The sequence below is a fragment of the Erpetoichthys calabaricus genome, chromosome 5 (assembly GCF_900747795.2).
Source record: "Erpetoichthys calabaricus chromosome 5, fErpCal1.3, whole genome shotgun sequence".
NCBI lineage: Eukaryota > Metazoa > Chordata > Cladistia > Polypteriformes > Polypteridae > Erpetoichthys > Erpetoichthys calabaricus.
Genome location: NC_041398.2, coordinates 222,400,193 through 222,417,640, shown reverse-complemented (window position 1 = coordinate 222,417,640; position 17,448 = coordinate 222,400,193). Strand labels below are relative to the sequence as shown.

Genomic DNA, 17,448 nt, shown 5'->3' with positions numbered 1-17,448 from the left:
AGACTTCTGTCCGGCGTTACTTGGGTTCGCTTTCTCGGACACTTCGGTAAGCTCGGAGTGGAAGGGCTGCTTCTCCATATGAAGAGAAGTTGGTTGAGGGGGTTTGGATATGTAGGAAGGATACCCTTTGGACGACACCAACGTGAGTTATACAAGGCATGGCCCAGGTCATGGTAGTGGAATTGTACCTCGGAAAGCATATGGATGTTACCCAAGAAAACCTGGAGACTGGGTTGTAAGCACAGCTTGTTGCTGCAACAGCGACTCCCATGAAATATTGAGAAAGAAGGCGATTTTCTGGATGATTAAAAGGTAAGTACGGACTGCAAATAATTAACACAAAAAAATACGGCCATTCATTAAAACAATGCTTGGTGGCTACTGAGTTAAGCGGTTGGGCAAGACAGACATGATAATTTGCCAATAAACATGTTAGACAACATTTTGATTGACCAATACAAGCGCCATCTGTCCCTTGAGTACGCCTCTGCCTCCACTCCATTGGTCGATCCTGTGCAATCCTCCCCTTCTGTTGCCTTTTCGTCCAATCAGGTTGTTTGTATCCTGCGCATCCTGACGGAGAGTTTTTCACGCTGTAGTCTGGTCCTCGTACCTCAACAGTTTTATATCCAATGTCCATGGAGTTAGTTTTCTTAGGGACTGGGGCAGCTTACCCGTCTCCATACAGGAGCGCCTCTGCTTTGGTGCTCCGCACGGAGGGCGACTGTTGGCTTTTTGACTGTGGAGAGGGAACGCAGACACAGCTTATGAGAAGCCATTTGAAAGCAGGTGAGCTACATGATTTAAATAATAGCATTAAAGTGGCGAATAGAGTTTGCTTATTCAGCGTTTTCAAGACAAAATGACAAGTCATCAGGCATAAGATGGAAAACGCCTCCTTCTGCGACGTGGCTTATCAAAGTTTAGGCTGCTAAAAATAAAGTTTGGGAGTAGTTGACTAATGTTTCGAAAGGTCAATAAAGACGTCGTGCGGTAATGCTAAAAGTCCAATTAAAAACCGCGAATGTTTAGAGCAGTTTTGGTTTGACTGAGTTTAAATCCGCCACAATACGAGTTAATCGAGAATTTTAAGATAGTAAAATATGACATGCCCAAATGACGTAAAGACCATCCGCTTCTGGTTCCGATGCTGCTTTAATGTGCGCAAAGTAGATAGGAAATAAATAGAAAATGAAATGTACAACCGGCGGGCATGTATTACATACGTGTAGTGTGAATAATGTGTTGTTACCAGTGTTCACAAAGCAGTAATTAATGAATCTGTGCATCTGTCATTAATTCGTACATGTGAACGTGCGGCCTTTTGAAATGACATTGCCAGAAGGGTTCGATGATCTGATGCCTTTTGAGACACGTGTTGATGTATGGGGCTTGGACTGAGAGTAACCATAGATAAGTAGGTGGATCACACACGGGCACGCACACATGAATCAGTGTCCTTGCCCTAAAGCTTTCGGAAAGTGATGTCAAAATTGTCAACTGCAGTTGCTGATCTTGTTGGGATGTCACATTATACAGCTAGACATGGCAATGCATTAGTATTAGATGCTACTGTGCCAACTTTCCAGCACAGTTTCACATTTACAAAGAATCGACAGTTCGCACCTTTTTCCTGACAGCCACTGACTGCCTGATGGAGTCAGTGCTGAAAAATGCTTTCCAAGACAGAAAGTAAGGCCGCAACCTAAACCCCCTCCCCCCCCCATGTTTTTCTTCCCCAAAACACAAGCCATCAGGGAGACAAGTCTCTTTTCTGTTTGAGAAGTCCAAAAAATCCGCGTTGCTTACTCCTGCATTGTACTTCCAGATGAGTGCTCATTGTTTGTTCAGAAATCTAAGAGGTCTAAATCACAACTTTTCATCTTTTTAATTCAGTTGTATGTAATTTTTCTAGTAAACTCTTCATAAATTATAAAGTTAGGCAAGAGTTCAAAAAATCCAAATTTAGCCTACAATATAACTCATCTTTAAAAAGAGTTGTAACCCAGTGTAGACCAAAACAAATGCAGTATACACGTTACCGGTAAATTAAGTTTTCACATGCTAAAGGACTCCACAATCTGCATTAGGTCAGCAACATAATAAGTTGTTTGTGACAAGTACATTACTGTAAGTGCCGCATTTCAGTAGGAACAAGGAAGAAACAACACTTCTGCTTCAAATACAGTAAAACATAAGTGTGCTGTTGCCATTTCCCCTTTGCACTGCGGCCTTATTTGTTGACCTTTTTTTATTGGAGATTTACATTCATAAATGGAAATTGGCAAACTGTGACTACTGTACACAACTTTATAATAAATTGTGGCCACCAGGGGGTACACCAGCTCCCCAAACCCGGCACAGACAGACACCAGGCACAAGTCCAGCAACACACGGTTTATTTTCCGCTGTAGAAACCCGGTAATCTGTTCCCCAGCACACAGCACACTACAAATCACCAATAAACACAGCACAGTTCAAAACATTCTCTTCTTCTCTCTCTCTCTCATTTATTTATATATATATAGATACATATATATATATATATGTATCTATAATATACACATTTTCTGCCTCCATTCCTCCTCTGGCAAGCTTCGTCCCACTTCTTCCTGACTCTGGCTCCTCGAATGAAGTGAAGCAGACCTTTTTTATGCTGTACCTGGGAGCACTTCAATTTGCCCACAATGAGTAGATGGCAAAGTAGAACGTCGTAAAGAATTAAAAAATGTTGGAGCGATACACATGCAGAGCAGGTTAGAGATAATGAAAGTAATAAAATTCGACAGCCCCAAAAAAATGAAAGTAAAGATCGCATTAGCACCCTAGTATATATATAGACAGATGGTGTCCTGGGGGATCTCCTCCCCGATCTGGATTAGGGCATCACTGAGCTCCTGGACAGTCTGAGGTGCAACAAGGCAGTGTCGGATGGACCGAAACATAATGTCCCAGAGGTGTTCTATTGGATTTAGGAAGGCGAGCGTGGGGGCCAGTCAATGGTATCAATTCCTTCATCCTCCAAGAACTGCCTGCATACTCTCGCCACATGAGGCCCTCTCCCAGCTCTCCTAGAGTAACTGCCTGTCTCCTAGAATCTCAACCATGCCCTTGAGACTGTGCTGGGAGACACAGCAAACCTTCTGGAAAAGGCACATATTGATGTGCTATCCTGGAGAAGTTGGACACCTGTGCCAGCTCTATAGGGTCCAGCTATGGCCTCATGCTACCAGGAGTGACTCTGTCCGTAGCCAAATGCAAAACTAGTGAAAAAACAGATGAGGAGGGAAAAATGTCAATAGCCTCCACCTGTTAAACCATTCCAGTTTTGGGGGTCGTCTCATTGTTGTCCCTCTAGTGCACCTGTTGTTAATGTCATTAACACCAAAGCAGCTGAAACTGATTAACAACCCACCTCAGCTACTTGACTGACGAGACCAATAGCCCAGAAGTTTCCCTGACTTGATGCTATACTCTGAAATAAAAACTGGCATTTTTAATTTTTTTGAGCAGTCTATATATAGTACATACATACATATATAGAAAGAGTGAGAGCACTTCAGGTCATCTCCTGACCTCATGTGCCAATGTGTTTAGTGTGCACATGATGCTGGTTGACACTTTTATTTGAATTGACCTGAATTAAATTGAAAGCCTTTATCGTCATTGTAAACTAACTGCAATGAAATTACAAGCTCCTCTTCAACTGGGTACAAAAAGCAGAAACAACACTACTTTTCATGAAACATAACCAATGCTACAAGCAAGGAAAAAAACAACCATATTATATTTAAAAATACAGGTTAAAAGAAATGAGATAAAATAACAATGGAACCAGTAGTAACACACTAAAATAATATCATTTGCTGGTTTACAGTACAGGTGGTAAGCAAGGGTATTGCAAAACCAGCATATATTTAGTTCTTAATTACTTTACAGTGAGGCTCATCTTTGTGCCTGCTTGCAAATACAACAAAAAAATGACATACGGATGAGTATACCCTTCCAGACAAATATTGTGGGAAAATCATGTGTGTTGACTTTTCTCTGAAAGGTTGCTCCTCATCCTACCCAACCAAACGAACATTAAACAACATTGTAGGTCAAACTAAAACTACTTTACTGCTCCATTAATGCAGATGACGTCTGAAATTAGATATGTGTGACTGGCCAATAATTTTGATTCAGAAAATAACCAGTATTTGTAGATAGTGATAACCATTTAGAGCTGGTAACCAGAAATCAAAAACATTAAATATTCATGGGCCAAAACAGTTAGGCAAAGTTTAGTAATGGAACAAACCAGACCCCAAAATTCTGTTTGATAAAAGGAATGTGATGTGTTTTTAATTTTTTATCAAAAACAGCTGAGAATTAGACAAGTTAAACAAAATTTAGCATGTGAATATTTATCAAATTACACTGCACAACAATTTTTTTGAAAAGTTTTGCTTCCTGAAAAGTTTTTGCTTTGTGACAGGTACCTACTGGGTATGCACAAATATAGTTTTGGTTTTACTGCCTCACGTAGGAACTCTGAGAAATAGACATTTATATGTTTACTGACAATAACGTATTTAGTCACGTTTAAGTTTCGCATAAGCTATTAAATTCAATAGAATTAAAAGTGTTTTGCTCCTGATTTTCTTTTGTATTCAATGTCTGGTGCATCACGTTGCAGTGTCCAACAGTAGTCAGCACGCATTGACAGATTCCAGTTGCCCTGGTATCGTTTCTCCATCGTAGCAATGTCCTGGTGAAACCTTTCACCTTGTTCGTCACTGACAGCACCGAGATTTGCGGGGAAGAAGCCCAAGTGTGAGTGGAGGAAATTAATTCATTAATTAAAACACTTCATTGTCTTGTATGCTTTGAGAAGTTTGTCTACCAGCTGAATGGAGTTTGGGGCTCTGTAATTGCCCACAAAATTGTCAACAACATCTTTGAAGGCTTTCCAGGCAATTTTTTTCTGGCCCAACTAACAGATCTTCAAACTGCTTGTCACTCATAACATGTCTGATCTGGTGGCCAACAAAAATGCCCTCTTGGCGTCAGTTATTCTTGGAAACCTCTGTCTTAAATAACGAAAACCTTCACCTTCCTTGCTCAGTGCTTTCACGAAATTCTTCATGAGTCCCAGTTTTATGTGAAGAGGAGGCAAAAATATCTTTGCCGGGTCGACAAGCGATTCATGTGCCACATTTTTCTGCCCTGGAATTAACTTTTTATGGAGTGGCCAGTTCTGTTGTGAATAGTGCGACTCTTTGGCACGGCTGTCCCATTCACAGATGAAACAAAACTACTTTGTATAGCCGAGCTGCCGTCCTAGTAACAGAGCAACGACTTTAAGATCTCCATAGATATTCCAGTTGTACCTGCTATACTGGACGTGCTTCAGCAACAGTTCCATATTCTCATACATTTCTTTCATGTGTGCTGTGTAGCCAACAGGTACTGAAGGATAAATGTTGCCATTGTGTAGCAGAAGAGCTTTCAGGCTTATTAACATTGACAAATCAATGAAGAGACGCCACTCTTCCGGGTTGTGATCACAACCCAAGGCCGTTAACAATCCTTCAATGTCACAACAGAAACAGAGACTGTCGACTTGGACAAAAAATTTGGTTATATCATGATTTCGGCTTGGAAACACAGAAATTTTCGTACCTGGTGACAATAAACACCATTCCTGCTGTCTCAAACCCAGCAGCTCGGCTTTTGCTTTTGACAGACCCAAATTTCTGACCAAATCGTTCACTTCGGACTGTGTTATCAGATGTGGATCGCCTGATGAGCACAGTTCAAAATCCGGGTCAATGTCACTGTCAGTACTCTGCATTGCAGTTTCTTCATCTGGTTCGTCTAAGGTCAAATCCTCTGGTGGTTTCGGAATTGGAAGATTGTCGTTATGTGGCACGGGTCTCATTGTTGAAGGCAGGTTAGGATATTCAATTGACCTCTTGTTTTTGGCAGAGAAACCAGACACATTAGTCAAACAGAAGTAACAGTTCATTACATGGTCTTTTTGTTCTCACCATATCATTGGAACAGCAAACGGCATCGTCTTTTGAGTGCCTCTGAGCCAGGCTCTCAGACTGACAGCACATGTCGCACAGGAAATGTGAGGTGCCCATTCCTTGTCTTAATCACCAATTTTGCAGCCAAAATACAGATGATAAGCTTTCTTCACAAGAGCAGTCATCCAACATCTCCAAGGCGCAAGTGTATATTCGCCACAGATATAGCAGAATGTATCGTGGCTGTTACAACATTGACAAGACATATCGCCCGACACCAAAACGTCTATAGCATCAAGCTTACTTACTGTTATATTGCTACAGATACTATACTATACTGATACTATACATACACACTGACTACCTATATTAACCAAATGAGCAGGACTGGTATATGCAAGCCACCTTTATAGCATGCTGAGACAGCGTCAAGCTCGTTCAGACCTGCCCAGGATGTCAACTTCCACAGAACAGCTTCCAACCTGGCCTGATTCCATGCCTGGACATGCCCGGGCTGCACAAACCGTTGTTGATAAGTCACTTATGGGAGAGAAAATGTTTGGATACAAATATAAGAAAAAATCATGACAAAACTGAAGATTTCTCTGAAATGGCATGTGATGGGTAAATTGATGTGAAATTCGTGATCAGCACCCAGAAATCTATAAGAAACACCCAACATTGTTCAAGAAGCAAAAACTTTGTTGTGCAGTGTTATAGAGATGGATATATAAGTTTTATATAGGTTAACGGATCTTGACTTTGCTGACGATGCTGTGATCTTCACGGAGTCAATGGAGGCTCTGATCGGGGCGCTCGAGAGACTGAGCAAGGAGTCCGAGTGTCTGGGCTTGCGAGTGTCCTGGATAAAAACCAAGATCCAGGCCTTTAATGACCTCTTGGGCACAGCCGTCAGCAGTGTGTCTGTTTTCCGGAGAGAGTGTTGACCTTGTTGAGAGGTTTACTTACCTTGGCAGTGACATTCATGCCTCTGGTGACTCTTCCTATGAACTCAGTAAACGGATTGGGAGAGCATTGGGGGTCATGAGGTCACTGGAAAGGGGTGTGTTGCGCTTCCGATATTTATGCAAAAGGACGAAGGTCCAAGTCTTTAGTGTCCTGGTGCTTCCTGTCTTGCTATATGGTTACAAGACATGGACGGTATCCAGTGACCTGAGACGAAGACTGGACTCCTTCAGTACTGCGTCTCTTTGGAGAATCCTTGTGTACCGCTGGTTTGACTTTGTGTCGAATGAACGGTTGCTCATGGAGTTCCGAATGAGGCACATTACCTGCATTGTGAGGGAGCGTCAGTTACGGCTTTACGGCCATGAGGCGCGTTTCCCCGAGGGTGATCCAGCTCGTAAGATCCTCATTGTTGGGGACTCGAGTGGCTGGACCAGACCAAGGGGTCGCCCACGTAACACCTGGCTGTGGCAGATAGAGGGTCATTTCCAGAGGGTGGGACTGAACCACGTGTCTGCCTGGGGGGTTGCAAACCGGGATCCCGAGTTGTTTCATTGTGTAGTGGGTGCGGCAACGCACTGTACCAGTGCATGCTCCCCAACTTGACTTGACTTGTTATATAGAGACATAGCAGTTTCCAGAAAAGTAAACCAAGAACAGAATTTAAAACTTAAATTATTTGTTGTTCTTTGTTTATACATATAGAAAGATGCATATAGTAATGTAGTGGATGCCAAAAGTGCTAGAGTTGAGCATAGTATGTGTTATGTGTGTGTGTGTCATTTGTCATTTTCTAACTTATTTAATCTGGACAACAACAACATTTGTTTCTATAGCACATTTTCATACAAATGATGTAGCTCAAAGTGCTTTACATTATGAAGAAAGAGAAAAAAGACAAAATAAATAAGAAAATAGAAATAGGTAACACTAATTAACATAGAATAAATGTAAGGTCCAATGGCCAGGGAGGACAGAGAAAAAAAAAAAAAAAAAACTCCAGATGGCTGGAGAAAAAAAATAAAAATAAAAATAAAATCCAGGGTGTGGTGGGGGCTGCCGCCTATCCCAGCTAGCACAGGGCACAAATCCTTTGACAGGACGCCCATCTGTTGCAGGGCAAATGCACACATACACACACACACCAAACACACACTAGGGCATCACAAATTCACCAAACCTGCATGTCTTTGGACTGTGGGCAGAAACCGGAGAACTTGAAGGTAACCCCCGCAGACACAGGGATAACCTGCATATATATATTTATGTGTCCCCGCGTTCTTGTTGAACTCATTTTAAAGCAAGAGGCAGGATCTGGTGTACTAACTCTTTTCATAATTAACACTGGGCGGCACGGTGGCGCAGTGGGTAGCGCTGCTGCCTCGCAGTTGGGAGACCTGGGGACTTGGGTTCGCTTCCCGGGTCCTCCCTGCGTGGAGTTTGCATGTTCTCCCCGTGTCTGCGTGGGTTTCCTCCAGGCGCTCCGGTTTCCTCCCACAGTCCAAAGACATGCAGGTTAGGTGGATTGGCGATTCTAAATTGGCCCTAGTGTGTGCTTGGTGTGTGGGTGTGTTTGTGTGTGTGTCCTGCGGTGGGTTGGCACCCTGCCCGGAATTGGTTCCTGCCTTGTGCCCTGTGTTGGCTGGGATTGGCTCCAGCAGACCCCCGTGACCCTGTGTTTGGATTCAGCGGGTTGGAAAATGGATGGATGGATAATTAACACTTTGATCAGGTCACCTTTTAATCTCGGTATACTTTAACTGAAATGGTTCAGTCTCTCCTCATAGCCTTCCATACCAGAATCAGCCTGGTCATTCTTGTCTGGACTTTCTTTAGCGCTGCTCAATCTTTTTCGTAATCTGAAGAACACTGTGCTCATCTTAGTGTCTTTCTTTTCCCATTAAATTGCCTGTTTGTTGTTACTCTCAAAAAACCCTGTATTGCCTTTGGGCACAATGAGAGAGAGAGAGAATTAGCACCACACTAGTTCAGATGGAATGGAACCAGTGTGAGGTTTTTTTTGCACAATGAGACTCTGCATATAATGTATTAAATTCTTCAGCAACTCAGGAATGCATGAGGAGACAAAAAATTTTAAATTTGCACTTATCCCTGCTTGTGTTTTATCAGGCTACGTTCATCTCTTTTGTACTCTTGAATACTCTGTGGTTATGCAGGTGGGTGAAGCAAGCGTCAGGTAACAGTAAATAAACACCTTTGAGTAAATTGTATGTGGTTACAATTGCATATTTACCTTCTTTACAAACAAACCCTTATGTTGTAGGAGAAAAATACATTGTTTTTTTATGTTGTTTTAGGTAGAATAACAAAGATTTTCATTACTCATCTACATGGAGACCACATGTTTGGTTTGCCTGGGCTTTTGTGCACATTAAGTCTCAACTGTAGTACCACAGCTGGCAAAGAACAACAGCCTGTGCATATCTATGGACCAGCGGGACTGAGGAAATTTCTCCGTGTCAGTTTGGAACTATCTAATTCTCAATTGCTATTTCCGTATATAGTCCATGAATTTGTTCCAACAGCAGATCAGAGTCCAACAGAAGGCATGATTGATTCAGTCAAGACAGAATGTGATGGCGAACTGCACCCACAAGAGCAGGAAGGAAGGACAATTTATCTTGACCCTGAAGAGAAGTGCTACACCCTGCTAGAAAATGAGCAGTTTGTTGTTAAAGCATTTCGACTTTATCATCGAATACCTTCTTTCGGTTTTACAGTGCAAGAAAGAGAACGCCCTGGGAGGTTAAATGTTGAAAAATTAAAGGAACTCGGTAATTGTTTTTTTTTTTTTTGGTTATGTAAAAATGTTCATTGTTTATCAGAAATAGCATTTTTTACCATTATTTCTGTGAATGAAATGAGTGCACCTATAAATGAATATTAATTGGGAAGTTTAAAAAGGTGCAAATAACTGAAAGGTAAGATCTTTCTGAGGCATATATATATATATATATATATAGTATTTGTTCGAGTTTTACTGTTTTGACTACTCTGCTTATGGAACTTTCCAGGAGCCAGGAGAGTTTTGCAGTATTATGGACTGCAGGTCAGTTTTACTGGACTAAGAAATTAGTAGGGTCTGTTCAATGGAAGTATTAGAAAGTCATTTGAAATGCAGTGATATCTGAGACCTTTGTAGGATCTAAGAAAAATAATGTACTCGGTGAGATTCTAGTCAGGAAGCTCTGAATGGTTGCTTAACACAGAGGACAAAAAGAAAAGAGAATGGAAATCACCCAAACATATACCACGGTTTAAAGACACAGTAATATCTTTAATATTGTTTTTTATCAGTATGCTGCTGCTGGAGTATGTGAATTTCTCCTTGGGATTAATAAAATCTACCTATCTATCTATCTATCTATCTATCTATCTATCTATCTATCTATCTATCTATCTATCTATCTATCTATCTATCTATCTAATACTAGGATGTGGCTGATGAGATGTCAATTAGAAGCTAAAATAACTGCGTAATAAATAATACTATTTACTAATACCCATACTAAATGATAGGATTTTCCATATTGTACGCTAGGAGATTGTTCACAACTTGGTGGATTTGACATGTCTTATAAAAACCAGAGGAATAAAGAAGCCTTTTTCTTTATATGTTACTTACCCCATACAGTTTTTAGCAGACAGAACTCTCGACAAACAAATGATGGGGAGAAGTGGATATTCAGTTTAAAAAGTCAGTTCCATGTGGCTTTAGTTTTCCTGTTTATGATGTGCTCTGATTTTTTTTTTTTTAACAAAAAAGCATGTGTTTTGTGCATTTTGAATATTTGACAGGGAGACTGACTTGTGGATTACGCGACATGCTTTTAGTGGAATGTTTGTATTCTTTTTTTCCCCACATCATTTGCTGTTTCACAATATTGGTCATTATTGATTTGTATTATATTATAAACATTTTTTTCTTGTCACATGTGCGCATAGGAAACAGCTAAAGGGCCTAAACAATAGTAATTCAACGTCAGGCCAGGGGACGGCGGAGTGTACTGACTATCTCTCTCAGTCCCTTGCAGACCTTTCCCGGGAAATCACGCCTGTTCCAGCCCCAATGATGTCACTTCCAGGCACGAGGAAACCATTCCCAGTTCCTGCACCAATGATGTAATTTACCCTCCGGGCTATTAAAACTGCCATCTTGCCTCAGTACAGGCAGTTCTGTTTTGGACTCTGATGTAGGCACATCGTGCTATCATAGAAACATGACTTTTGCAGCCGAGAAAATAATAAGGGTGGCTGCCCCAACTCTTTATGATGTCTCCAACTCATTCTTGTGACACTCTCCATTATGCATGAAAGCATGAGATTCATTTTTTTTTCTCAGCCATTCCTAGCCATATGTTACTTATCCATGGAACATAATCATTTTTGGATGAAGTATTCCTTTAAAGTAGTATACCAGGCCAGACTAGTTCATGTTAGACAACTTCAATTTTATGTAAACTGCATTTTACATGTTAGTAAATTGTCACAAGGAAGGACAGGGTCTCTAGTTAGGCTCAGTGGTAGACAGAAGTATATTCAGGTGGCCATTAATCTTTATTGATATTTTCTATTTGTAGTCATTTAGTAACCCGCTTTCTCCTGAACAGGGTTGCGGGACGTGCTGGAGACTGCCCCAGCCAGCGCAGGGTGCAAGGCAGGAACAAACCCTGGACAGGGATTCAGTCCATTGCAGGGCACAACACACTCACCCACCAAGGCCAATTTAATGCTGCCGGTCCACCTCATCTGCATGTATTTGGACTGTAGGAGGAAGTCCAAGCACCTGGTAGAAATCCACACAGACTCAGGGAGAACATGCAAACTCCATACAGGAAGGACCCAGGCCTCCTTACTGCAAGGAAGCAGTGCTAGCACTGTGCCACCGTGAAAATGAAACAAATAATAACTACTGTACTAGCAGCACTGCAATGTGCCCAGTATGCTATATATTAGTTACTAATAGAGTATGGAAAAAATGGAACATAAATACAAAACATTGGTTGAAACATAAACAGAGAAACATTCTGCAATATTTACAAAAATATACATTCAGTGCATGCAATGTAAGGCTAGGTTTATACTTCATGCGACGCATGCTCCAGTGGACGCTCCTGCTACGCAAGTGTTTTACTGTTTATACTTGCACGGGTACTTTGCATAAATCTGGAAGAATCCACCAGGTGGCAGTGCGAGATATTTTCATGGTGAGAACAGGTTCGGCTTAGCTGTGTTGTGAATTGCCTGGAACACCCATTAAATTCCGAGGACACCTTACCACAATATCCCTGGAAAGGATGTTTAATGATTAAATCCATCAATCCAGGGGTGTGTCCATTCCAGCAAGCATTTGGCACGAGGCAGAAACATTCCCTAGACAAGGCATCAGCTCATCACAAAGTGAATACAAGCACTCACAAACACTGGCGTCATTTTAGTGTCGCCAAATCTGCATATCTTTGGAAGGAAACCGGAGCACAATGTGGAAACCCAGCAGGAAAACATGAGAACTCCAGGCAGGGAATTCCAGTGACGTGACTCCCTGCGAGACAGCAGTGCTACCACTCCACCACCGTGTCACCCCCATGTGTGTAATTATTAACAGTATTCATTATTTAAATGAAATTAACGATTTATCTGTAAAATGTAACATACATACTTTAATGCATTTCATCATGAAAGTGATATCAAGTATAAATCTAAAGATTCTAAATTGCAGAGAGTTGGAATATCATACATTTAATGTGTTCTGTGTGGTGATCTATTGCTGCTGCTGTCAGGTCAGGAGGAAGCCCCAGAAGCTCGTAGTGATTAAAAACTGGGATGACGTTTACGACGGTCTGCTTTAATGATAAAGTAAACTATGAGTTTAAAGTGGGCATTTCGAGATTAAATCTGAAATTCCCACTTTAATCACAAAATACACCTTTTCACCATGACCTTAATATTTTTTCTCTGTGGCTCAAATACAGCGCTGTACATTATGTTGCTGTTGTGAAGTTGCAAAAAAAAAAAAAAAAAGACGGCACAAAAGATGGTATGTGAGACTTGTAAAATTTATCGTGTCATTATGATGGGGAATATGTGACGCTTAAATATAAAAGCACCATGAATGCATCTGTATGTCGGCATTTTGCTTCACCACTTCGAACCATTCATCAAACATCGAAGCACGCACATCCGTCCACATAGCGACTTTCTGTCACATGTAGATAGTAAACAGAGACACTGACATCACATTCCAACTTTTATCACACTGCGCCCCCCCAACTTTTTGCTGGTACTGCAACTCGCACACATGTCGCATTAATTTCTGAGGACCTGCTCAGAGGACGCATCAAATGAATGCTGGAAACGCGTGGCAGCCATAATGCATGCGCGTACGTGTTCTGAGAGTGAAGTATAAACGAGCCCTAACAGGTATCACCAGGAAGAGACCTCTGTGAAAACAGTGAAAAGACGATTCTGGGATGCTGGCTTTAGGGGCAAAGTTTCAAAGATATAGCCATATATGAAACTAGCAAACAAACAGAAACGGTTAAAATGGCCAAAAGAACACAGACATTGGGCAGAAGATGACTACAAAAGCGTATTGTGGTCAGCATCCCAATGTAAATCCAAAACGTGAACTTTGAGACTCATGATGCAACCCAATTCCTTAAATTCTTCACTGTAACCTAAAAGCTTAGAAATTAGTTCTTTAAAAGATCCCCAAGTCTCTGATTCCAGGTAGTTCAACAAATTGTCATTTCAATTTCTAACCCGCTTAATCAAGACCAGAGTCGTGGGGGCACTATCAAATTCTGTATCAGAAATCAGTTTTCTAAGATCGGATCCAGAAAAAAATCCCTCCTTCAGTTTAGCATTAGACGAACCAGGAAACTTTGAGGACATGTACTTAAAACAGGCTCCATCTTTTGGCAGGGCTTTGACAAACTGCTTCAGTAAACCAAGCATAGAATTGAAGCCATGATGGCAACACCTTATCTGAATCCACCAAATTAGGTCTGATGATGTTTTTGTTATCATGGTGTAGCTTCTGAACTCGGTGTAAATACTTGGCTCTGATGTCAAACCCACTGAGAAAGCATGGGAATTGTGTATGCCCTGACTACAGACTCGGTAAGGTGCAAAGAACTTTTCAAATCCCCACATGTGAACCAATGGTAGTCATTGGAGTTAATTTTCTTGACAAGATTTTTAAAAGCTTTACACCTAGAATTTAATATTAAAAGATGCTAAATACAAACCAATTATCATTAAAATAAAATATTGATATTTAATGAGTTATTGTGCAAAAACAATAATTGGTAACTAAATTTATTTTGTGAAAAAATGTAACATGATGGAGAAGAAAAGGTTTTCATTTTGGAATGCAGCGCCCAAAAATGTATAAAATTCACATGAAATAATCACAATTTTTTCTGTGTTTACCCATGTCCGCATATTAGCTACATTTTTATCCACATCATAGATAATAAATTAAAAAGAGCAGTAACCCCAGTGCTGATCCGGGTGGGACCTCAGTTTTTGCATCATTTTTCACATTATAACTTGTGCCATCACGAGTCGTGCTTCTTTTAGTTTGATCCCTATCCTCTTGTATAGTACTGTATGAAAACAAATTCTAAAATTTGGATAAACAGCATTGTATGAGCTGCTTGAACAAGTACTTTTGTTACTATCTCATATAATTTAATTATATTTGTTAAACATGACTTCTTGCATCTGTAATAATAATAATAATAATTCATTTTATTTATATAGTGCCTAGTAAACGTCCACTTCCCACCATTCTAATTCTTCAGCCTGTCTTCTCTAAATAACGTGTATTTTGTTTCCTACTTGGAATAATTCAAACCCTCTGTCATTTCTTTCATTTATTTCATATCCAATCCCCAGCTTAATTATCACCTTGTTCAGATTCAGATTGTTCCCTGTAGATTCTTTCACATGGTGCTCTGGTGGCATCTCATAGCCAGCTGGTGTTTGTATTGGGGTTTTGGACCAGCAGATAAAACCTTGTACTTGTTTTGTGCAGTAAATGCAAGCCGTCTTCACTACTGTCTTTGCTGTTGATCAGGGCAGGAGCTTGCTGGGTGTGCAGTATACTGGCCAGCTTACTTGTGCAACTGCAGTTTCAGGCAGATCGGAACCTGTGTCTTTCTGTTCTTCTTCTGTAGCAGCCTTTTAGCAAGTGATGTCACATCACTCATTTGGACTTAGGTGGCTTTTTGGGCACTTTTTGTTCTTTCAGTGGCATGTTGTGCTTTCTGTCATTAAGAAACCTTGCTGGACGCAGTAGAACATCAATGCCTGAAAAATGGAAGAGAACCATTCACTTCCTGAACTGTCAATATTTAAAAAGAATAATTCTGAAGAGAAAGTATATTAATTTATTTTAACTGCTTTTTTCTTTCTGTTCATGATTTTTTTAAGTTTAAAGATTACGCATCCAGCTACCCTTTTCCTTTTGCTTTAGACTTCTTTAACAGTAAGCTTTGATTGTAGAGTCCTTATAGTATAATATCGACTTCTGGAGCAAAATGGGAAGATTTCATATTATTTTGATTCCTGCTTTTGTGTAGAAAAAGCAGATTAAGGTATTCTTGAATTGATGATTATTTTGTTAATTTATTTATTTGTTTATTTTGTGTTCATCTGCATAAAGGAGTAAGACCAGGACCGGCATATGGCAAACTAAAGAATGGAGAATCTGTTGTACTTGAAAATGGAGTCACTGTCCACTCAGCAGATGTTGTCCAGACCTCTATCCCTGGACGGAAAGTGTGTATATTAGGTGACTGCAGTGGCCTTATTGATGATGCTGTTCAAAGACTTTGTTGGGAAGCAGATGTGCTTGTGCATGAGGCTACACTTGATGACACACAGAAGGACAAAGCCCTTGAACATGGCCATAGTACACCAAGCATGGCAGCAGACTTTGCAAACTCATGTCAAGCAAAACAACTGGTCCTTAATCATTTTAGTCAGAGGTATAAGCCTTCCTCTCTGTTGAAGGACGATGATGAAAATAACATCATGGAGATGAAATTGCAAGCTGCAAGTGTATTTAAAGGTAATGAAGTTATAATAGCTGAGGATTTCTTGTCAGTAGGTGTTCCTATTAAAAAAAAGTCATAGTTCTACCCATTTAACAAGTTGACTTCATTTTTTAAAGTTCTTTAACTTTCAGCAAATTGTTTGCAATTCCTCAGTAGTGCCTTCTTACAGTATACCTCAGGAGGAATAACAATGATAGCTTATACTCTGCATGCATCCAGGAAATATGGGTTTATTCAAAACTTGTCTCTTGTACTTTAACTTTCTTTCACAGGTAGAAGTTTTTATGTATTATCTTCAAGCTGGAAAATGTTATTAGTTGGCAAATTTTACAAACAAGTACTAGTTTATGCAGTGACCTATCCGCTCTTTTAAATATTAATCTTAAGATTTTAGTTAAATGTCATCATTTGAAAACTCTTGTATGTATTCTGTTTTGGTATATAATCTTCAATTCTAACTTATTTTCTTTATGAATTGCACACTGTAAACAATGTTTGGTTTAGTTGGAAAATAAAAGTAAACATCACACAAAACATTAAACTTCTGTCTATTTGTTCAAGCATTGTATATGAAATTTTACAGGTTTGATCTTAAAGGAATACTCCATACCAAAATGACTTTTTATGTTACTTAACCCACACAGTTTGCTTAGATGGCTGAGAAGAATATTATTTTTCATGTTTTAATGCATAACAGAGGCAACAGAGTTTCTGATATACTAGGACTCTATTGTGACCAATGCTAGACAAACAGCGAACAGTATCAAAACATTCTGGGAAAAAAACTTACTTACTTACTTGTGTCACTTAACCCATGTGTCAGGTTATCCAGTTTTATGCTCACAGTGTCCCAAACACATGCATTTGTACAGTTATGTCCATAAATATTTGGACAGTGACACAATTTTCACAATTTTGACCATAGACACCTATTACATCAGAAACTTTATCTCCACTCAGCATTAAAATGTTAGATTTAAAATTTCTCTCATTCATCACTATAATTACATGGGGTAAGTAGCATATTAAAAAAAACATTTTTGGGTAGAGCCTTCCTTAAGGATGTGTGCTAGACTGGCTTGGTACTAATGGGTGATGAGAGAAGTCTAGCATCACGTCACTATAGAAATTAATGGCTCATGGTAGGAGTGACCCAACATACAGTAGCTCTCCTTTGAGCAATGCAGTTGCCTCATTCTGTCACTGCAGGTACTCCTTTGTTTAGCTAAGGCTGCATACAGAAGGTGAGAGTCATTTTCCAAAATACTAAGCAACTTCCTCACTGACCTCATTGCACCATGTGCTCTAGTTACACAGTCTGATTTCCAGGGCTGAGCATGCCTTTTTAATCTGTTTCTTTAGTCTGTTGGCACCACCTG

General features: G+C 40.1%; 1 protein-coding gene across 1 annotated transcript; it reads left to right on the top strand.

Moving 5' to 3' along the window:
* Positions 1–511: 511 nt before the first annotated feature.
* On the top strand, positions 512–16,591 carry elac1 (elaC ribonuclease Z 1). The gene is made up of 3 exons (XM_028802578.2): positions 512–789; positions 9,302–9,778; positions 15,676–16,591. Exons 1-3 carry the CDS (start codon positions 633–635, stop codon positions 16,146–16,148), a joined length of 1,107 nt encoding a protein of 368 aa, XP_028658411.1. The 5' UTR covers positions 512–632; the 3' UTR covers positions 16,149–16,591.
* Positions 16,592–17,448: the final 857 nt, after the last annotated feature.